This window comes from Aspergillus costaricaensis, assembly GCF_003184835.1.
Source record: "Aspergillus costaricaensis CBS 115574 unplaced genomic scaffold BO79scaffold_1, whole genome shotgun sequence".
Taxonomy (NCBI): Eukaryota; Fungi; Ascomycota; class Eurotiomycetes; order Eurotiales; family Aspergillaceae; genus Aspergillus; species Aspergillus costaricensis.
In genome coordinates, this window is record NW_020291801.1 from 1 (window position 1) to 21,771 (window position 21,771).

General features: G+C 50.7%; 8 protein-coding genes across 8 annotated transcripts; 4 read left to right on the top strand and 4 right to left on the bottom strand.

The window, feature by feature from the left end:
- Positions 1-2,598: 2,598 nt before the first annotated feature.
- BO79DRAFT_241608 (monosaccharide transporter) lies at positions 2,599-4,840 on the top strand. The gene is made up of 4 exons (XM_025685137.1): positions 2,599-2,898; positions 2,966-3,073; positions 3,145-3,685; positions 3,752-4,840. Exons 1-4 carry the CDS (start codon positions 2,805-2,807, stop codon positions 4,590-4,592), a joined length of 1,584 nt encoding a protein of 527 aa, XP_025544835.1. The 5' UTR covers positions 2,599-2,804; the 3' UTR covers positions 4,593-4,840.
- A 625-nt stretch (positions 4,841-5,465) lies between these two features.
- On the bottom strand, positions 5,466-6,732 carry BO79DRAFT_184239 (phosphogluconate dehydrogenase). The gene is made up of 3 exons (XM_025680313.1): positions 6,593-6,732; positions 5,831-6,532; positions 5,466-5,757 (listed from the first exon to the last, which is right to left on the bottom strand). The coding sequence occupies exons 1-3, from the start codon at positions 6,706-6,708 to the stop codon at positions 5,613-5,615; spliced, it is 963 nt and encodes a 320-aa protein (XP_025544836.1). The 5' UTR covers positions 6,709-6,732; the 3' UTR covers positions 5,466-5,612.
- Positions 6,733-8,520: 1,788 nt separating this feature from the next.
- Positions 8,521-9,929, top strand: BO79DRAFT_260845 (tyrosinase family protein; the record flags this gene model as incomplete). The annotated part of the gene is made up of 4 exons (XM_025686427.1): positions 8,521-8,801; positions 8,852-8,977; positions 9,037-9,159; positions 9,224-9,929. The coding sequence occupies exons 1-4, from the start codon at positions 8,704-8,706 to the stop codon at positions 9,927-9,929; spliced, it is 1,053 nt and encodes a 350-aa protein (XP_025544837.1). The 5' UTR covers positions 8,521-8,703.
- Positions 9,930-10,012: 83 nt separating this feature from the next.
- On the bottom strand, positions 10,013-10,835 carry BO79DRAFT_260847 (uncharacterized protein; the record flags this gene model as incomplete). Its single annotated transcript, XM_025686428.1, has 1 exon — positions 10,013-10,835. Exon 1 carries the CDS (start codon positions 10,754-10,756, stop codon positions 10,013-10,015), a length of 744 nt encoding a protein of 247 aa, XP_025544838.1. The 5' UTR covers positions 10,757-10,835.
- A 3,354-nt stretch (positions 10,836-14,189) lies between these two features.
- BO79DRAFT_260849 (uncharacterized protein) lies at positions 14,190-15,045 on the top strand (the record flags this gene model as incomplete). Its single annotated transcript, XM_025686429.1, has 2 exons — positions 14,190-14,463; positions 14,541-15,045. Exons 1-2 carry the CDS (start codon positions 14,240-14,242, stop codon positions 15,043-15,045), a joined length of 729 nt encoding a protein of 242 aa, XP_025544839.1. The 5' UTR covers positions 14,190-14,239.
- A 1,017-nt stretch (positions 15,046-16,062) lies between these two features.
- BO79DRAFT_205953 (LysM peptidoglycan-binding domain-containing protein) lies at positions 16,063-16,845 on the bottom strand. Its single transcript, XM_025681879.1, has one exon. The coding sequence runs from the start codon at positions 16,630-16,632 to the stop codon at positions 16,210-16,212; it is 423 nt and encodes a 140-aa protein (XP_025544840.1). The 5' UTR covers positions 16,633-16,845; the 3' UTR covers positions 16,063-16,209.
- A 1,838-nt stretch (positions 16,846-18,683) lies between these two features.
- BO79DRAFT_241612 (MoaC-domain-containing protein) lies at positions 18,684-19,757 on the top strand (the record flags this gene model as incomplete). Its single annotated transcript, XM_025685138.1, has 3 exons — positions 18,684-18,903; positions 18,977-19,506; positions 19,642-19,757. The coding sequence occupies exons 1-3, from the start codon at positions 18,776-18,778 to the stop codon at positions 19,755-19,757; spliced, it is 774 nt and encodes a 257-aa protein (XP_025544841.1). The 5' UTR covers positions 18,684-18,775.
- A 36-nt stretch (positions 19,758-19,793) lies between these two features.
- On the bottom strand, positions 19,794-21,594 carry BO79DRAFT_162485 (glutathione synthase). Its single transcript, XM_025679069.1, has 2 exons — positions 21,200-21,594; positions 19,794-21,079 (listed from the first exon to the last, which is right to left on the bottom strand). Exons 1-2 carry the CDS (start codon positions 21,499-21,501, stop codon positions 19,831-19,833), a joined length of 1,551 nt encoding a protein of 516 aa, XP_025544842.1. The 5' UTR covers positions 21,502-21,594; the 3' UTR covers positions 19,794-19,830.
- Positions 21,595-21,771: the final 177 nt, after the last annotated feature.

A 21,771-nucleotide genomic window follows, 5' to 3' on the forward strand; every position in this document is an offset into this window, starting at 1 on the left:
AAGAGAGGGGGGCAATGATGGGGATGGGAGGGGTGGAAGGATTCGCCACGAGATCTCTGACAGGCACGTTCAGCTGCGCGACCATGGGAAGGAAAGACGATGGCAGATCCGGGCGCATAATTTCCTTACGGGACTACAGGACTGTCAAGTGTCAGAGTTTGCATTATTGGGAGAGAGAAAAATGGGAAGAGTGATATCTTAGATCCAATTAGCACCGGTGGAGACCATGAGGTGCGACTATGTCGCAGGCTCGCAGCTCACCTTGCAGGATGTCTGTCTGTTAGGAGAGATAATAGTAATATTACTTTTCCACATCTGTCGTTACGAAATTCCGCTGCCTGCTCTTGGCTTGTCTCATGGGGAAAGGAAAAAGAACGAAGGATGGATCGATGTTTTTTTAATTCTCATGCAGTGAGCCATGGCTAATCATATTGCTCTGCGCGTGTTGTCGGAGGGAAGGTGTTAGGACGGGCCAGCGGACAGTTTGATCTAAGTCTTTTTCCGGCATTCGGTGGAGATGCGAATTTGAGAATCATTGGATAAAGGCATGGAATGCTAGCAATTGGCAGATGTCGCTGACAATCGGAAATGGAAGGAGGCGAGAGAATCACTTGACGAAAAGGGTAAATCAACAAGAGGGGAAAAAGGAAAAAATTAAAAAAAAAGAAAAGAAAAGAAAATGCTGTAGCGGTTACATCCTTCTCTCACCCTCGGGACGCTAGTTCCATTCGGGCCAAAACCAGAGAGATGATGGAGATGGAGATGGAGACGCGGAGAGAGAGGGTGATATTAGCCCATAGTATAGACTAGTTCACTTAGTAGGAGGTGGGGGAGAAGAGAGAGAGAAAGGGAAAAATTGGGGAGCTGGAGACACCGTCGCGGCCAGAGACGGTGCGGGGTGGAGCCTCCCAGCCGACGGTGGAGGATGGCGTCGAATCACCATGCAAAGCCTCCCTCCTAAAGCACCATGAAGGAGGAGCCTTTACCCTACCATTCCCCTCCAGGTTAAACCTCTTTGGGCCAGAGCTTATTCATACTGTTGTAGATATCATTATTAACTTCATCTTTCCATTGGCGCATGAGGTGTCTCGCCTTGCAGGATGAAGGACGCTAGGCGCGGTCGGGAAACCCAACGGAAACGGCTTCCCGAACGACGGCCGAATCTCGTTGCATTCAAGCCGTCTGCTTTTCGTGACGCGAGGATTCGGGACGGCAGAAGGGTAGGAGGGTAGGTAAGTTCGCTACGGTATGAGAATATGCTGCGGTTTCATGCTGGGAAAAAAAAAAGAAGGTGGTGAATGGCCCCATATGATTGACCCTTGAATGACGGGGGATGCGGTTAAAGATGAGTGGACATTTGGCGGCTGAAATGCTGAACGCACAATGGCGCCCGCATTCAGCCTGGCTACAGTGCAAAGCACGCACACATAATGCAATGGGCGAAGATTATTCAGCCAACATCCAATCTAGCTTAACTAACTAACTCACTGAGAGTTAGGCGAACTTCCCCGTGGGATTTTGGCGATGCCTTTCCTTCCCTCGCTTAAGTTGCTACCTTCGGACAACGAGGGTTACCAAATAGGCAGGTCAGCCCTGCGCGGTCAGCTCCACGTTTGGGTTCAGGTTCCCGCAACGATGGACGGGCGCGGCAACGATTGGCCAGGGCGTGCGCGCACGTCCGCTCTCATAGGCTGGCGGCTTTTTCAGGGCAGGATCATGGAAAAGTGGAGCCGCACGGTGTCCTCGGGTTGGTGGTACTTAGTTGGTTGTTGATGATGATGATGATGATAGTGGATGGTGGTGGAGGAGAAGATGGTGTGAAGCCATCCATCAGCCCAGAAGGGAGGGATGGATATTGAATGGAGTGGAAAAAGATTTCTTGTCACCTTGGTGGTAGAATAGGAGAATGAGAGAATCTGACCTGTGCTGTACTTTGTACATTGTAGTACTCAAAGGACTGAATGGCCAATAAGAAGATACAGGGGCCGACCCGAATGTTAGACTAAGTATCTGTGTACAATCCGTGGATAAATGAGACCAGTATGTATGGTTCCCCCTTTTTTTCGCTGTGTTCGAACCTTTCTTTTTTCCCGAATTTTACTGCTTTGGATTTTTCTTTTTGATTTTTTGCTTTTCTTTTTCCGCTGGTTTAATAAATAAAACAAAATATTGAATTTTTTTTTTATTAAATTCATTCCTTTTTAGATTACCCAAGGGGGAAAAGGCACCAAGACCGGGCTGCGTGATGTCATTGCTCACTGCATTTCCAGCGCATCCACAAGTGGGCCACGGGACTGCGCCAAAAAAGATGCTTAACCCAGCGTTATTGATGCATCCGGTCCCCTGCTCCACAAAACAAACAATGGTACGGCTCACTATGGGTCTGCGTAGCTTGGTGGAGCTCTCCCTCCTCCTTCTCCTCCTCCTCCTCCTCTCCAGTTAGTTAGTTTTAGTTCAGTTCGGGGGATAAGAGATTGTCGGCCAACATGCATGCTTGCCACAACCGACAGGCCTGTCGTCTTCGAGAAAGTAGATAACCCCCCTTCTTCCCCCCGTCTTCTCCGCGTTGGCTCCAGTCCTGTTTTTATTTTTTTTCTTCTCTTTCTTGTGTCACATCACAACTCCTCCTCCTTTCGACCAAGACATCAAACAAAAGGAGCAACGCGACAGGAGTCCTCTTTAGGAGAAGTGAGCGAGTCAACTTAAGTGTTCGATCGCTCCCCAGATTCATTGGCCATTGTCCTCATCCATTGGTCATATCTCTCGACAACAACAATTCTTCTTTCGCATAGCATCACTTCACAATGGCGCCGACCTACGCTGGCCTGTCGGGCAGGAAACTGTCCCTGGCCGTCTCGACAATTGCGACGATGGGTTTCTTGCTGTTCGGTTATGATCGTGAGTCTCCCTCGCCGGTTATCCCCGATCTAGCCATCCCGTTCACATGCTAATCTCATACCTCTAGAGGGTGTCATGTCCGGTATTATCAGTGATACCGCGTTCGAAGACCTCTTCACTGCCACCAAGAACAACTCTACCATGCAGGCCTTGGTTACATCCGTTTATGAATTAGGTTAGTCGCAATTAATTTCCCTAACGAGTTACAATTGCGGGCCTCCAATTCTAACGCGTCTCGTCGCATAGGTTGTCTGGTGGGCGCTATGTTCGCGCTCTTCTTCGGTGACAAGACTGGACGTAAATGGATGATCTTCTCCGGTGCCATTGTCATGATTATCGGTGTCGTCATTCAGGTCACCTCGTATGCCGGTCACATTCCTCTTCTGCAGTTCTTCATTGGTCGTGTCATCACCGGTATCGGTAACGGCATGAACACTTCCACTATCCCAACCTACCAGGCCGAGTGCTCCAAGACTAGCAACCGTGGTCTGCTCATCTGTATCGAAGGTGGTATCATTGCCATCGGTACTGCGATTGCGTACTGGATTGACTACGGTGCCCACTTCGGTAACAAGGACCTGGTGTGGCGTTTCCCCATTGCTTTCCAGATCTTCTTCGGTCTCATCATCATCGTCGGCATGTGGTTCCTTCCCGACTCCCCCCGTTACCTCATCTCCAAGGACCGCGTCCAGGAGGGTGAGTACGTGCTTGCCGCCCTGGGTGGTTGGGAGATCCACGACCACGAGACCCAGCTCCAGAAGCAGCTGGTCATTGACTCCATCAGAGCGTAAGTTTGCCAAGGGGAAAAAAAGGTGGATGACGCGTGGCACAAGTCGCTAACATTCAGCTCCAGTTCGAACGCCGCTGGCAAGGACGTCGGATATCGTGACCTTCTCACTGGTGGCCGCTCCCAGCACTTCCGTCGTATGGTCATCGGTTCCTCCTCGCAGATTTTCCAGCAGCTTGGTGGTTGCAACGCTGTCATCTACTACCTGCCTGTGCTGCTCCAGGACTCCCTTCACGAGACTGAGAACTTCTCCCTGGTCATTGGTGGTGTCAACATGATTGTCTACGCCATCTTTGCCACTTTCTCCTGGTTCTTCATTGAGAAGATCGGTCGTCGCAAGCTCTTCCTGGGTGGATCCTTCCTTCAGTGCATTGCCATGGTTATCACCTTTGCCTGTTTGATCCCTGGTGACCAGCAGACTGCCAAGGGTGCTGTCTTCGGTCTGTTCCTCTACATGGCCGCTTTCGGTGCCGCTTGGTTGCCTCTGCCCTGGTTGTACCCTGCTGAGCTGTCCCCTATCAAGACTCGTGCCAAGGCCAACGCTGTCTCGACCTGCAGCAACTGGCTCTTCAACTTCCTGATTGTCATGATCACCCCCGTCATGGTCTCCCACATTGGCTGGGGTACCTACCTGTTCTTCGCCGTCTTGAACGGTCTGTTCATCCCCTTCATCTGGTTCTTCTACCCCGAGACCGCCAACCGCTCTCTGGAGGAGATCGATATCATCTTCGCCAAGGGATACACCGAGAACATCAGCTACGTGCGCGCTGCCCACGAGCTGCCCAAGCTCACCGACGACGAAGTCGAGCAGAAGGCCATCGAGTACGGCTTCGGAGGTGCCAGCGACGAGGAGAAGGTTACCACCGCCGAGGTCTCGGGCTCCAACTCCGCCCGCGAGTCGGAGTAAGGGTGAAGCATGGGATCTTTTGCATGGTCATGAATATAAAATGTTTGGAAGCATTTTCACGCTTTTTGATACCTGCTACGCGATTTTAGAGCATAGCCGGCTCTCTCTGAGACCACGGTCTAGGGAGTTCTAATCGTTATTATTCCCCCCTTGCTTTTTTTACTCTTCTGTTACTTAGTTTTAGTGATACCAGTGCAAAACAGGATGCCATGGGGCATCCTTGCGTGACAGAATTTAAACACTTGTGCATTCATATTACATTTTCCATACAACTTTAATAGGTCCATCTTCCTGGGCTCTTCCTAGCACTTTTCCAGACTTTCAACTTATACACGTAGCCCAAAGCAGTTACTATCACCACCCCCACAATATTCCCCTAGTCTCAGGCATTCCCCAGCACACAATGTGGACTGAACCCGCAGGCAATTCCTCAAAGCCACACCCAACCCAGTCAGGCAAGTGGAGAGAGTCTACTTGCTGCCATGTGGCTGTCACACTTGCTCCACGCCTTCTATTCCTGTTTTTATTTCTTTTTTTTTCTGTCTTTTACCCCTCTCTCTGTGTCGATCAACGGACTGGAGCCATACCGATAGGTCAAGTGGGAACGTGCAGCTGCAAAGCATCCCGTTGGAGACAGTCAATCGGTAAAAGACACTTAGAGCTGCAGGTCACTTCTCCAGAGTGGACCAGGAAGATCCACACTATGGTTGAATCGCAGTAGTATGCACGGGTTAGCAAGTGCGGGGGCGAATTGATCGACCTGGATGGTTAGTCAATCCATTCTCTGTGGATGTCGTTGCTGTAGCGGCGGTTGAGTTGTACTACGCCATAGGCTAGGACAAGTCCTGAACTCGGAAGATATCACACACTCCAGGTGATCACTGGGATTGAAAGTGAGAGGCACCCACCCAGTCAAGCTATGAACGCATGATATCTATAGTATGGATATGATATATCCAAAAGAAGCAATAGAATGCATACATACATACATACATATAATTCGTCGATGGAGTCAATCAATTAATCCTTCTTCACCTTCAAGCTCTTATCCAAACACTCCACCACGTCCTCGACCGTCTTCCCCCGCCGTCGATCATCCGGCTTCTCTTGCCCCAGGATAGGATCATCCGCGACGGTCTGATACACCTGAGCCACGGCGTAGAACCTAAAACACAGAAGTTGGCCAGTCAGCATCATAATCACCATGACTATACAGGAAGTATTTGGATCACACATACAAATCACTTTCAAAGCCCCCATCATCCCTCATCGTATCCCCAATTTCCTTCATCTCCCTCACCCACCGATACGCCTTCGGCGGCATCCCTACCACCCCCTTCTCCGCTATCCGCAGCGTCGCCGCATTATACTCCTCCATCAAATCTTGCAGCTGCGGAAGCACACCCATCGAATGCGCCGTAGTAAACGACTGAATAGCCAACGCAAAAAACCCCTTCGTCAGAGAAGCAAAGCACATCTTCAACCCGGTCGCTACACCAATCCGGTCCGAGATATGTTTGATATTCAGTGTGCGAGATAACTTCTCGTCTGGGAGTTTACCGGGACCGGAGACTATCAAGCTGGGACAATGCCAGGCTGGTTCGTTGGGGTTGGTTGGCTGCAATGGCCGCGGTGGGCCACCCACGATGCCTCCGTCGATGTACCGGAGGTAAGATGATGATGATGTCCCACTTGCTTCAGTAATGAGTGCTTCTATCTCGCGCGCTGTCTTAGGCGACACGGCATTCAGATCAATCACCCATAGCGGGGTATCGCGGACCGAGGGCCGCGCGGACGATGCTTCCACGACGCGCCGGGCGGTTGCGAGTGCGTCCCGTGGGGGAACGATGGAGAGGAGGCAGTCGCTCTGGTCGACCAGGTCTTGCATCGAGGGACGGAGCTCAATGCCTGCTTCCCATGCTCGGCGTTGGGTGGCTTCGCTGTGGGGAATTGCGGTCAGCTGCGATGTCAATCTGGAGGGGTTATACTGATTATAGTACCTCCGATCGGCTGCATAGGTCAGGACTCGGTAATGATGGGCGATTAGGAGCTGGGCTATGCCCAGACCCATCTCCCCGATGGAGATGATACCGATGGCTTCGAAGGGGTATGACATGGTATCGATGATTGTGATGTATTTACAATGAGAAGGTTGAAATGATTAGAAAAGAGGAGTGATAGTGAGGGGTAGATTCGGGCCCTAATCATCAGCCCTGTTCCTCCCGCGGGCTTTTATCCTCCGTGCCGGGATGGTGGCACGGACTGTCACGTCACGCCATTCATATCACCACTCGGCAGACAAACAGCGATGCTGACTAGGTGTAATAAGATGTTGGGTGACTGGGGTATGGATTGGCTGTTTCTTCATTGCTTGGGAGGAGGTTTTTTGAGGGTGTGGAGTGATTGCCATTGAGCGGTCGCGTGGTCGTCGCGCAATGGAATCTTGGATTTGGCGGTTTAATCGCATTAAATGAAGTTAGCGCTATCTTTGGGTATGACGTCGGTTCTTCCTATCGCTTCAGTTCCATCCAATACAGAGGTAGAGCTTATCGTGTATGGGTGGCTAGTGCTGAGGATGTGCTGTAGGCAGATAGGCCACTTAGGCTTTTTTTCTGTATATGTCTTCGTGAAGTAAAACCAAGAGTAAACTTATCCCAATTCTCTGTCATCTAAGATTTGTTGAAAGGGCCTTCACCATATCAACCAGAGGGTCCTATCCGTTGTTCATAGGCTCATCAACTTAGCCGAACACCCGCAAGTCCCTGCTATTTTTGAAGCGCTCCAAAGATTACGTTGGAGAGCCAAAGCATACCACGAGGCATGAATAGAAAGTAAAGGCGCCATAGCCATATCGTCGAAGCTAATTAGGCGCAGATATCGGACACGAACTATCGCTGTGTTGTTCCCGGGTAGCCCCTTGCTTCAACCGCGATCCTAGCGTGTTGTTGAGGGGAGATGAGTAGTTGTGGATGGAGAGATCCGCGCCCTTGCAGCGTGAACCTTGATGTAAGGGGTGCCCCTCTAATGAAAAACAGCGTAGCGGACATTCCGCCCTTCAAGGGGCTCTCAATAGGACTGGAGGTGAGAATCTATACACATTTCAGCGCTACCACTAAATTCCCTCTACCTGATGCCCCTGTTGCCCACGTTGCCCTGGTGGGGTTTAGCGGTGCCTCAGAGTTCGCGATCGTATATTATGCTCGAGTGATCAGTTGGTTGTATGCTAATATAGTAGAAGAGGTTGTTAGACCCAAAGTGCCGTTGAGGAATGCCCCCAAGCTGGACATTTACGAGCCATCACTATTAACCTGATACGATGTTCCAGAAAAAAGCTAGCACTCATGGCTGTTAACAACATTTGGCTACAGCTATGGTCATGATGGTTCATTTCTTACTGTTGTACGTATGGTCTCAAAGACTCCATATATGTGACAGTAGGAGATAGCTTTCTACCATTCGTGAGAATTTCGAGAGCTTAGGCGGCAAGCTGCCACATGCTAGCCATGTAGAGCTATACCTAAGATGCATAAAGCATTGACGCAGTGGCTTTTCTATACTTCATGCATACATCAGCTGAAACGCAATCAAGGCTTAAACAAGAGCAGAAGAATTCGATAGTGTCTTCAAGTTAGTTTAGCGGCATCTTGCCAAGATACCATGGCACCTTATATTCGAATTTATTCTGGTCAAAGCAACAGACTTCGAGCATGCCATGATGCGCCAAAGCAAGTTTATCTAGTGTTGGATCTATTTTCGGTAACTGAACCATCGGCTGTTCAGTCTGGAGTACGCCAAAGAAATGTGGCACATTGTGATTACAAGGAAACGTCATGCCCGATTCATCCTGTGCCCAGCATTCCAGTACAGGCACCGTCCCTGATGATCTGACCAGGAGGCGAACCGATTGGCGGCTCGGCTGCTCCAATACCAGGGACTGCGTGCGGTATCCACAGATTCTCATATGGATGGGGACATCTTATCAAAAGCCGAAGGATCTGGCTTACAGACTTCTGCCATGGGTATATAAGTGATGCTATAGTACCCTTCGGGGAGATTCCCATAACCCTTGACTCCAACACCAAGTGATGCTTTATAATTAAAGTAGAATACAATGCGTGCATGGTATTCTGTACTTCTTCTCCCGGTCCTGGTGGCCTCAACTGCAACCGACCAATGCCGTCCTTCACATGCCAGCAGCCGCAAAGACTGGTACATCCCGTCCTACTCCCTTCCTCCCACCTCAAAGCTAACATCACCAGGGGTGACTTGACCACTCAAGAAAGAACCGACTATATCGACGCAGTCTGGTGCCTACGAGGGCGTCCAGCACTCCTCCCCAACGACCAATACCCAGGTGTACGAGATCGCCACGATGACTTCGTAGCGTAAGTGTACAACCCCCACCACCTATTCTAGCCTAGCCCTCATCTCAACGAACATCCAGCACGCACATCAACTACACCCTGCACATCCACAACGACGGCCTCCTCCTCCCTTGGCACCGACACTTCCTCCACCTCTACGAAAAAGCCCTCCAAGACGAATGCAACTACCAAGGAAGTGTTCCGTAAGCTCTCTCCCCACCCCTCCCCAACCAATTTTCCCTCTTAACTCCCAAATCATCCCTCCAGATACTGGAACTGGCCCCTAACCACCAACCTAACCGCCACCCCCCTCTTCGATGGATCCCCCACCTCCCTCTCTGGCAACGGCTCACCCCAGAACAACACTTCCACCCTATGCCCCTTAAACATCTCTCCCTGCCCATCGCCCGGCACCGGCGGCGGGTGCGTAACCACCGGCCCACTCTCGACCTGGGTCATGCACCTCGGCCCCTTCTCCCTCTCGCAAGTAATCCCCTACGGCGACCTCCCCGCCAACGCTTTTGCCTACAACCCACGCTGTCTCACTCGGAACTTCACGACGGACTGGCTCGCTGCCCTGAACACCCAGGACAAAGTGGACGACATGATTGCGGCCGCCGATCTCCAGGAGTTCTTGGAGCTGATGAGTCCAAGTGCGAATGGGTATGCGGGGGCTCATGAGGGCGGGCATGCCAGTGTGGGGGCGAATATGTTGGACACGTTTGCGTCGGCGCAGGACCCTGTGTTCTTTTTGCATCATGCTATGGTGGATAGAGTGTGGACGTTGTGGCAGTGGGGGGATTGGGAGGAGAGGAAAGGGGCTGTGAATGGGACGACGGTCGTGCATGACCCGCCTGGGGCGCCGGTGGTGACACTGGATACGGTGATGGAATTTGGGGTGTTGGATGAGCCGAGGAGGGTGGAGGAGGTTATGGATGTGTTTGGGGGGGACTACTGTTATCGGTATGATTAGGATGTCTTATAAGGTTACGGGTGTAGGTTTGTTCATGTATACACTCGGTATATAGAGCATAGTATAGTAAAGGAAGTGCGTTCTCAATACACAGTCGCCTGCTGAACATCAATATGTCCCGAAAATAACTCCTCCTTGCCCGGATCTTCCGGCAGCTCGACACCATAGAACTTCTTCAATACGTCCTGAATCACATCATAGCAAGCGCCATACCGCACGAGCTTCATATCCCGGAAGTTGATAATTGTCGATGACGCCCGCGGCACACTAAACGTGCGCTTCCCATAATCGATCACGATATCCGCGGCCTCCACTATCTCGGGCTCGATATCCTCAATGCGGACCTTCATCCCCGACCCTGAGATATTGGCCGACGAACCGAGCAGTGGTAATCCCGCTGCATGACACAACCGAATGAGTTCCTCCTGGAAGGGTCCTCCATTGACTAGCATGGAAAGGGTGCCGTCGTGCGTGCAGCGTGAGAGCAACTCAGGGCCAAGTTTCTGGATGATTGGGTGGTCGGGCCGAAACGGGGCCGCGACGCCGACGGGCACATCTAGATCCACGGTCAAGGTCCGAACCATGGACTCTTCGCGGGCCGGGAGGACGTGAATTTCTTGATGGAGCGCGTAGCTTCCGATCATGGCGTGCTTCTTGTGTGGTTTGCGGCGCTTCGTTGTGAAGAGGCGGTCCAGGGCTGCTGGGTCGCTGGCCACCAGACCGTAGCCGATGCTGCCGGGGATGAGGGCAATGCCTTGATTTTTGATCACTTCGAAGACGCGCTGGGCGTCGCGAGGGACGTCGATTGGGGTGGTTGAGTAGGTCATTGTGCTTATGTTTGGGGTAAGGGGAGTAGAGTGGAGAGAAGGATTCTGATGCTGGTGTTGGTGGGGAGAAGGATCCTGGGGCGAGGATCCGGGGGTGCTTATAAGTTAGAGATCTTACGTGCGGGGTGCAGTAGACGCGAAAGGGGAAGAGAAAGGCTGTTCGTGTGACTGTGATCATGCTGACGCCACTTTCATCATGTCTCTATACCTGGGTATCTGGAGATAATTCTCCAGCAATCGGGCGGGCAAGTGACAACAGGCAGCAGAGGTAAACAAAGGAACCAAGCGCAATTGCCTCGGCTAGAAGAAATACAACATACCGAGCACCGATTTGAAATTGCCTCGTTCGGGTTCACTCATAATTTCCAGCTGGTGGTTGGTCGTTTGACTTATCGGACCCTCTGTTACTCGGACGGTGTAGCGGTGACCTTGGATGAACGGAACACGCGGCAGCTTGAACAAGGTTTCATTTATGCCGGTAGCCGGGATTTCGATTAGGTCGCTTGGACATCTGCATTCGGCTCTTCGGAAAAGACCAGTTCAGGAAGGTGATGGGGTTGTTGTTGTTGGTCTTGCGTGTGTTGTGGACAGTCACTAATGGTGACGTACCCGATGGGGTCAAGTCGGGTACCCATTGCTTTTGGCTTTCTGGAAGCATATAGAGGATACGGGGAATGACAGTCAACCATGAACGTCGAGATGGCCAGTATGGGACCGAGGTAACATTGATAGTGGTGAATTATCTTGATAGCGGGTGTGGGATCGCCTTTGCTGTGTCACTCCACGAAAAGCATAGCTCGACTACTTATTCAACAAGTAGGGGCTAAAATAATCTGTGCTGCGAGACTGAGAAAGACGTTCAGAATGCATTCAACAGCCAACCAGTCATACTGGACAGGTGATACTACTGTCGAAGTATATCAGTCCCTCAGTTAATACAGCAGAGTACGTCCATGAGACTATAGGTTTCTATTCGAAGGATGGGTCGGTACCTCCGCCATTAATCTGGGGAGCACGGACTAATCTTGACATACTGCAACGAGCGAACTGGCTAGTTCTCCAGCTACATTAGAGCGCTCGCCACAACTTTCAGGCATATTTGGACATTAAGAATGCTTGTGCTGCCGCGCTGTCGGAAAGGGGGGCTGTATAGGGTTTACCAGCTCACTATACGCTGCAAAGTTATTTTTACTGGCCTCCTTTCAAGGTTAATAGCAGCCATTCTGATAAGAGGCAGGGGAGTTGGAGCACTGGGCCCTGGTGTGACTAGCTGAGAGGCTTTCGACGAGTTGGACTTGGCGGAGAAGTCAGGAAATACGCCTTATCTGGGTCTTCTACAGGATATCTTCATAGAGCATGGGGCAACCATTGGGACATGACAAAAATCTCGGCGTAGGAGAGTACACTAAGAAGGTAGTCTTAGATGTCCTGAATTACGAAGCATCAGCACGCAACCCATGTCCACAGTATACGGACTCTTGCAGCCTCTCCATGGCAACGACGCGTAAAGTCATGATTGTGGGCCACCGACCTGGCTGGAACCACAGCAGAACAAAGTTAAGTAATATAAAGAAACGGAAAATTCAGCTACAGTCTAGATCCAGCCAAAGACCTACTAGGGCACCGGCTTCAAGTGACAAAATTATTACTAAGGATACAGCCGGTGTAGTCTCTGGTTCTCCCTGGGATCGGAAGTTTTCATCAAGGCAACCAAGCATCTCAGTCACGATCCCCTCCGTGACTCCGAAAATGCAGCATGCGCTAGCCTCCTGTGTCGAGATTTTGGGGATGCTGAAACACCAAACCTCCCGCGGCATTGGAAACAGTCCCCGATGCAAAGTCCGATCACTTCGATCTCCTGGCGGTGAAGCTATAGACAGGGATTAAGCAGCGAAGAGGAGGGGGAAGAACGTAAACAATAGGCGTAGTTAATGTGCACAATTCGAGTTCGATCTCTGGAATTGAGGGAGGTATTGGATAGATCGAGTGCGAATATAACTTGTACAATATACCATACCAGGGTACGAAATACACAGTGTAGGATTTGTGGTTGCACGCTAAAAATACGCAGATGAAGTTGATAGATCCAATGGAGCGCGGGGAAGCACATCGTCTGATAAGCTAGGCGGGAAAGAAAAAGGTGGCTGGCCAGCAACTCCAGGGCTAGATGGAGTACCCTTGTCCTGGAGGGGATTGATTCGGCGCAAGAATTTAGCTTGGAGCCGCCCAAGCCGATGTTGGAACAGGGATTGTGTGTGCGATGTAATGTGAAGGCCGGGGTGGTCGGCAGAAAGTTGTGGAGTTCCACTCACGGGTTGCTTCGCGCCGAGTCGCTTGCTTCCTGACTCTCTGACTGAAGCAGCTGCTGGCTCGTTAAGGGGCATTGGCTCGAAGACTGGAGGCATAACCGTAAAAGGAAGATGAGAGTAGAATTACCTCGAACAAGGTTCTGTCATGCAAGCCGGGCCGAGATCGGGCGGACGCTAACTTTTGCCGCGGTCGAAAGCGGCCCAGATTCAACGCTCTATAGCCGAGTTAGGGCCTGAATACATTAGCATACATTATCACCTGCTAGGACAGCTTAGTGTAGTACTAACGTATACGGGGAGTAGCTGCTACATGGCACTTCGTATTGTAAGAAAATAGATGCATGTCGGAGTTTATTGGCTGCGTTTTAACGATCCCAAGCAGTGGTCGAATTGAGGATCTGCTGGGATTTTTGCAGATGGCGGCTCGAGCCGGTCCATGGCGTCCGAAAGTCTTCGGCTCGTCAGTTTGTTCAATGGAGCTGATCGCCTACGGCGGTTACTGGTGTACTTAGTAGTCAAGAGCCCGCTGATATGATTACTCACATATCTAGGAAGTATTGTACCCTGACACTGTTAGTGCTTAGTCTATCGGGTCAGTTGAGGTTCAACTTCTCGAATCCGAATCCGCCGACTCTGCCTTCCAGTCAGTCAGAAGAATTATGCATACAGTAAGTATACAACTGTTGACATATCACTCAGCCTGAGTCCTGTAAGCCCCACCTATACAGATCACATTCAAAAGGATGTTTCAGTCCAGAGTACCTGCTTGAAGACCCACTTCCCGACTCAGCCGTCAGGTAGAAAGACCCATTCATGGTATATCGGATATATCACCCACAGTTTTTGCTCGGTGCCTGCGTTTAACCTGCTCACCAGTTGGCCAGATCACAGCAGACTGCAGTCTGGGACAGACATAGAACTTGTGTCTTTACCAGCCACCCAAAGCAAGTAGGTCGATGTCTTTACATCAAATTGAAAAAAAAAAAAAAAAAAAAAAAGTGCTTTTAGACTACCAGGACTTCCCACATCGTGTAGGCTAAATAGCTTTCCTCAGGCTACCCTATAAGACACAATCCGTACCCGTTCAGTTTTCATACTTCACCAAGACTTGACCTTTAGTTAGCCTTTCTCAACTCCCACTCTCTTCTCGTGGTAAAGCCACCTGCATATCACTATGCCCCGAAACTCTTCGAGACGGCAAACCAGGAACAGACCTGAGACGCCCCCGCGCACCCCATCAATAACCAGACGGTCTCCAATCTCGTGGAATTACATTGAAGATTGCATGCTACTGAGAGGAATGATCCAAGCTTTGAACGAAGGAACCCTCTCAAAGCACGTATTCGAGAAGCTAGTGAAGAAAAGAGGAGATGATCGCTATTCTGCTGATACTGCGAGGTAAGTTGCTATCTACTATTCCAGTTCATGATTCTTCAAGTCATGGATAGTAACTTGATATTCAGACAGCGCTATAGATATCTCAGCAACATATGCACAGCAGTCGAGAAGGACCGCCGCAACCTCTTTCCACATTTGGTTATGCCAAAGCTCGAGGCGGACAAGCACGCAGACGATACGTATATAGAGCCGGAAGACGATTATTTCCTGTCGCCAAACCAAACACCATGTTCCAATGCGAGCACCTCTCCTTCAGTCGAGTCTTCTGCTACTCTGACCCCAACTCCCCGCCGCAGCCATCGGCGGAGCAGCCCTGAAGAGCCTGGCACACCCACCCGCGCATACCACCGTAGGGAATCTGACCGACGGCAGAGCGGTGCTCCTTATCAGCGTGGTGGTTCGTCGCGAACGAACGCCCAGCCTCCTGCAAGAACTCCCGCTCCCCCCAGGCGTACTCAAGGACCGAGTACCTCGCGTGGTTCTCGCCAGTCACGATCTAGGTATCGAACAACCGCGGCCAACCAGAACGTCCGGGCTGAGAACCAACATTGGAACTTTGAGGCAAGCTTCACCCAAAATTGATTGCCGGTCTGTTCAATGAATCCTAGTTTTGTCTTTCACTCATTTCGGCTTCCTGTTATTTTTCTTTTGCTCGAGGGTTCCAGCAGTTGTCGGACCTGTCACTCGTTAGCTTATGCTTGGCTTTCTGCTCAATTGTTCCTTTATCCGTTCTCGAGGCTACTTTTTGGAGTGAAAGAATGAAAGAATATGTCCTGTTCAAGTTGTTGTGCTCTAATTGTGCTTAGCTCTACTTTTGTTTCCTTCTTTTTTTCCCCCCTGAGCTGTTATTCTACTATCATGTTTCCATTTGACCTGATCCCAAATGCAAAAAATGTATGACAGAATATGTATTAGTTAGTTTGGTTTAGAAAAATGTCACAATACATATAGAAAGAAAATCCTACTCCATGGTTTAAGCCCTCATCTTTCCCGTCTCTTCATTTATTTATATCTTCGACTCGATCCTGAAACAATTTTTCTTCTTAACATTGCATAATGCTTCCACAACTACTAGACTCTTATTTCTTGAGCACCATGGGCCTCTCTAGAAGTGGTGTAGATACATGTCCCTATGTGTCTGTCAATCTCTGTACAATAGCTTCTATTACAACTCAAGTCCTTTTTGACTTTTTGACAAACTGACGTCTATCAATTACGTCGTCTCTCGGGATCTCGCACTCGGGGCTACTCTTGATAACTTTACTTTGGTATCGAACCACCACGAGAATCTTTGGCTTACATAGTATTTATCTCATTGTTCTTGTTATTAAATTGTATCTACGATCTATATGTTCGAAGTCTCTGGTCTTGGTAATCTTTATCATCTGATCTACCAAGTGAGATGCTAACCAGGTGGTACAGCAGCGATTCAATGCTACTTTCATCAGAATGCTGTCAAGTCACAAGATCACCATAACTATGCGCTATCTCTATCTAATCCTTCAGGCCGGCATTTCTCTATATGGCTTATTCTGGTAGACTCCTGCTATGGAAGACTAGGATTATATGTACTGGACTAAATGGGTGTACCCGTTGTAACGCCGATCAAACAAAGTAGTTCATTACTACTCAATCCCTAGCTACTAGACTAAGTTCATACAAAAACGATGGCCAACATACCAAATCATCAACCGGCACACCTGTCAAGGACCACATCAATCATAATCTCCCACATCGACCATAACCTTACAACACCCCCACACATATGTAATATCCCAACCACAAATTAGTACAACCCGTCCCCACTGCCGGGTTCCAAGCGATAATATCCGTCACTGACACACTCTTCTTCTGCGCCACTGTCGTACAGGTATCCCCAGAGGCAACCAGATAGAAGGCATCGCAGTTACTCACCATCCCCGATTGAGTGGGCAATGGAGTGGTAACACTCGTAGTGGTGGAGGTGGTAGTCGTAGATGTGGTTGTAGTGGTGGTAGTGTCACTCACTCCGGTACAGACATAGTACCCCAGCCAGAGAGTGTCGCAGCCGGAGCCAACACCCGGATTCCATGAGTAGAAGTTGGCAAGTGTGATACCGGCGCTGGAGGCAATGGTGACGCAGGTGTCGGTGCTGGATACTAGGTGGAAGGAGTCACAGTTGCTGGTCATGCCGGGCTGGATTGGGGAAGGGGTAGCCACGGCATTGATGGCTGCGGCGGCTGTGAGGGTGGTGGGAGTGCCGTCGCGGGGGAAGTGTACTGCGGCTGAGGCGAGTGAGAGGAGGGTGACGAGGGTGATGTATGTGAGATACATGGTGGATATTCTTGTAGTTCTTAATATCTTGAGAGGAGAGAGGCTGTTTCTGAGGATGAGAGATGAGTCTGAATGGTAGGGTAGGGAGGTGATTTATATAGTCTTCCATGATGGCAAAGCTACCTCTATGGAGGCATCAGTGAGATAATACTAGGGACGCCTATCTTGCCCTGGGCTCTCGTCAGGCAAGTCATGTCTTGGAATGATCCTGGTTGGTGATGCTGTATAGCGAGGATAGTCTGCAAAAGTCTCACCACGACGGACACTCCGGGTAAATCGGGTGACGAGGGTCTTGCTGCCGGGTGTTACCTTGTGAGGTGGAATTCACCTACTAAGTAGGACTGACGGCGGTAGTCTTCCCTTTCTGCACGACGTCTCTTCATATCCGTCGTAGTATTTCCGCTCCCGATGGCCAAGACCAGCTAATCCGTTCCATAACGAAAGATGGTCTATGTTTTCTAGAGCCTGAAACTAAAGTTATCCTCCTTCTAATGCAGCACCAGGTTTGTTCCGCAGCTGACCGAGACAACGGTGAACCACTCGGGAGACAGGGAAGTGGTATTCAGGCGTCCTACCGACCAGGATCGCTTGGAGCCTGAGAGGGAGGCTCGACACTGAAGGTGTATGTCTCACAAGTACAGAGTGCTGACTGGAGAGGTTTTACCTGACCCTGTTCGAACTCGAACTAGTTTTCGATAGTTGATGAGCTTGCATCCGGCTTGACTCTTTCTGATCCCCGCCAATTGCCTGATACTTCCTGATATGGAAAGCGTCGCCAATGACCAGACTAGTCCTCCTGCGTGTCGCTGCAAAGCGACAACGCCACTCCTGCCACTAGGGTCTTGGTGCATTGGAGGGCTTTCGAGGAGGGGGAAAATGCGGGGGAATGGCCGCGGGGAAGGTGAACGGGTCAGGAACCACACCAAACATCGAGAAATGGCATCTTGTCCACTTGTAGTCCATTATGCAAATCGGATTGTCTGCGGAGCAAAGTAGTATATTCAATCTCATCCGACAGTTCTTGAACCACTTCAACTATATTCGGGTACTGCTTGGACATTCGATACGATATGACGTGAGATTGTAATTGGTGGCGTCGGTAGTAATGCGGAGAAACTCCTGCTTGCTTGTTTGCTTGCTTGCTTGCTCAGTCGTACAACAGCATCAAGTCACCTCTTCATCGCATCAACCCATCACGCAGCTGCTCACATGGTGGTTGAGCGTCTGAGACTCACGGGCGGGGAAATGGAAATGTCTCAAGCCACGGCGAGTGGCATGTCTGACCTCATGGAACAGTTGAACATACTATAGCAGATGCTGACTGACGGGGTTTTGAATCAATGATTATAGTAGCACCCTATAGTGGAAATGAAAGTAATCGCCGTGGTACCCCAAGGCCACGAATAGTATGCCCGTCATTGCTATCTCCGGCCTAGAGGCCCATGAGATGACCTGGAATTTTGTCTCTGGTTGGATTGGCTCGACCGAAACTAGGAGCTGCGTCTCTTTCAATGGAGAGTCACTGCGCAGACTATCCAGACATACTAGATTGTCAATCACTGGCACTATGGCGATCACGCGGCAGTCCTAAGAGGGTACTAAGTATAGATATATAGTATCGGAATGAGGGTGGACAAGGGCAAGGTGATACTACTACTAGTTCTCAACGAATATCGGCCACGCGACCATTTATCATTCACTTCAGATGACGGGCTGACCATCTAACATAATCTTCGTTATGATGTACTTATCATGAAAACAACCGGTAATTTCTCCTGACCGCTATCCTCACGTGACCCACACCGGGGATCTCCGCCGCGATATGCGGCGGGATAATCCCCACCGATAAGAAACAACATCCAAAGCATCCCCGATAGCTCCTCCCTCTAGACTCACTCCCGCCACGTCGCACTCAACACGTACCAAGGGTCAATTCTTCGTCTATCTCACAGTGATCCAATAGCCCACTGTTTGCGCCAACCCAACTATTCTCCAAACAATGACTGAACTCCTATGGCGCAGTCGCGGAGCTGCGCCGCTTTTGTCATCCCTTCGCTGTTCCCGCAGCTATTCAACTCATCACGCCGCCAGAATACCCAGCTGCAACCCCATATTACTTATTGGTAGGTAAGCGATAGATTCACTGAATACTTTCTATCCAGCATCATGTGCCATGCATGTACTCCTTCTCCGCTAACAGACACCAAACAGATAACCCATCATTGCGAAACCAGCATTCTTCGAACTATAAGTCCACTCCCTCCATCCCCCGCCAAACACCAGGGCAGCGCATCCCACGATCATACCTCCCCCAATCGAGACACCACCACACCTCGCGTGCAAACAACAACAATGAATCATTTACCAACAACAACACCACCAAACCCATATCCCTCCCAACAACCCCGGACCCCGACCTCCCACACCTCAACGCCTCGCAAAATGTGCACATGACCAAAATATCCAGCAAACCCATAACCTCCCGCCTCGCAACAGCAACCTGCCATATCCAATTCTCCAACCCGCGGCCCTGGGAGATCCTGCGCGACGGCGGGATGACCAAAAAGGGGGATGTGTTTAGTGTAGCGCGCATCGCGGGGATTATGGCTGCGAAGAGGACACCGGATATTATACCCCTGTGTCATCCGGGGATAGGGATCACGGGGGTGGAGGTAGAAGTGGAGTTGGTTGGGCCGGAGGCTGCGTCGACTAAGCATGGTGATAATGGTGGTAAGTGGGATTTGGGGCATGGGGGAATGAGGGTCGTGGCTAGTGTGAGTTGTGAGGGACGGACGGGGGTGGAGATGGAGGCTATGACGGCGACAATGGGGGCGGCATTGACAGTATATGATATGTTGAAGGCAGTGGATAAGGGGATGGTAGTTGAGGGGGTGAGGCTGTTGGAGAAGAAGGGGGGGAAGAGTGGGCATTGGGTTAGGGAAGATTCTACGAGTAGTAGTAGAGGTGGTTCTGAGAAGTGATTATTTATCTATATATTGTCTATAATAGATATATATGGCAGATGTAGCTGGTGTACAGATGGCGTATATTTTTCTAATAGAGAATGACACTGTCCAGGCTGGAGAATCCGGTGGCAACGCCTCCCTCGTTGACATCTTTGCCCTTGGTCCGCATGAGCCAACCGCCCTGTTCGTTGTGCAGGATGTTGCCTCCAGCCTGGTCCCAGAGGATCGTGCCGTAGATACCCAGTTCTCCGATGACATTTCCGCTGAGGACCTCTCCGTCGGGTCGCAGTGCTACGTTCTTGGCCTCGGCAGGTGGCTGGATCAACTCCATCAAGATCCATCGCTTCCATTCCGTCTCAGGGAGGGATCGCAGGAAGTCAGGGATCGCCTCTTTGTAGATGTTGTTCCCACCGCCCTCGCGCTGGGGTTTCAGCACGTGGTTGGCTGCTGTTTCGGGAGTTAAGGCAAGGCTGCGCCCACGGCCACTTGAGGAAAGGTCGTATTGCGGAGCAAAGGTCGCTCGTAGCCTCTCAATCGTAGATGAATCAGTACCGGCAAGGAACTTGGCAAGATGATCCGGCCTCTGGGCTTCCGCGAGCACCTGCTGTACGATCTTAGATCCCGCAAGCTGGTTCAAGACAGTGGGGCATTTGATGGCGGCGGAACGCTCCAGATGGATACGAGCATCCCAGTCTCGCTCGGACTTGTAGTCGGTCGGGGTGTAGAAAGAACGGAGGTACACTGTTGTAACTTCAAACTCTACTCCTTCAGCGTGAGGGGGGCGGTAGATGAGCGGCCGGGAAGGATTGGAGGCAGGAATGTGAGTGTGCGTGAGGACTTCGGAGCTGAGCAAGCGGAACACAGGGATCTTGTGAGTTTGGGTAAGTTGCCTCGAGAGAGCTAATTGATCGAAGACGTTCCGTTCACCTTCCTGGACAACAAAGATGATGCATGTAGGCAGGGCTGGGGATGACTTGGATGATCCATAGGCCGTGTGTGCTGCAGCCAAGCCTGCAGAGAGGGTCTCCACAGAAGTATTCTTTGGAGGCTGGCTCGAGCTAAGCAGAGGGTGCGACGGATAAGCGAGGGGATGACCCGGTGGGGAGTTGAGAAGCTCAGTATGCAGGGAAGTCACGAGCGTTGACAACCCGCCGAAGGATGATGAGATGGTGTTGAACTCGACCTGCTTCAAGGAGGGAGGAGACGAGGCAGACGGCATGTGAGGCATGTAATCGGACCGGTAGAGGCCAAGGGAGAGGTTCTGGACGTAACCTTCCTTCTTAACAGCGAGGTGAACATTCCAGAGGTGCGAGATGAAGTCGTCCACGTCAATGAGGCTAAAGTGAAGAACGGTTTAGCATCTACATCTGGAGCTCGAAAGCAAACGAAGTGCAGCAGAACGCAGAAGTTGTTCCACAAAGCTGAGAGCAGAATAATGGCTCAGGAGTGCCCCTTACTCTTCCATGATATCCCCAATCCATTGTTCATCACAGGTGATCGCGGCATAGAGTTGGTTGTACACTGTCTGGAGGGCCTGGGCCTCTTCAAAGCAGGATTTGGGAAAAGGACTAGGAAACAAGGTGACCGGGGCACTGGTCGCCACGACGCCATGAGGGTCTGATTCCTTGGAGATGAATGTCGGTGCAGGGCGGATCATCAATCCATGTTGAACAGTCCAATCTTTCACTGTCCGGACCAGGAACTCCTTCTGTGCGGGGTTCAGGTGGGGTGGATAATTCGCATAGACGGAGTCGGCCATTGCGAGATATAGCTCAAAAGATGTGTCCGACAGTACCTGACGAATCCACAGTAGGTGGTATTGTCAATCTAAGAGTCCAATTCGCAGAGAAGAGAGGGGGAGATGAAGAAGTAGTACTAGACGAAGAAATCTAGTAATCTGCGGGGAGGCCGCCGATCACGTTAACGGCACAACGCGGAGGGGCATATCGGCACTGGATTATTAATCCGCGCTGATGGCCAGTCAGCAAGTCAGGTGACTCCTCAAGGTTGTTGCGCAAGTGCACCGTCT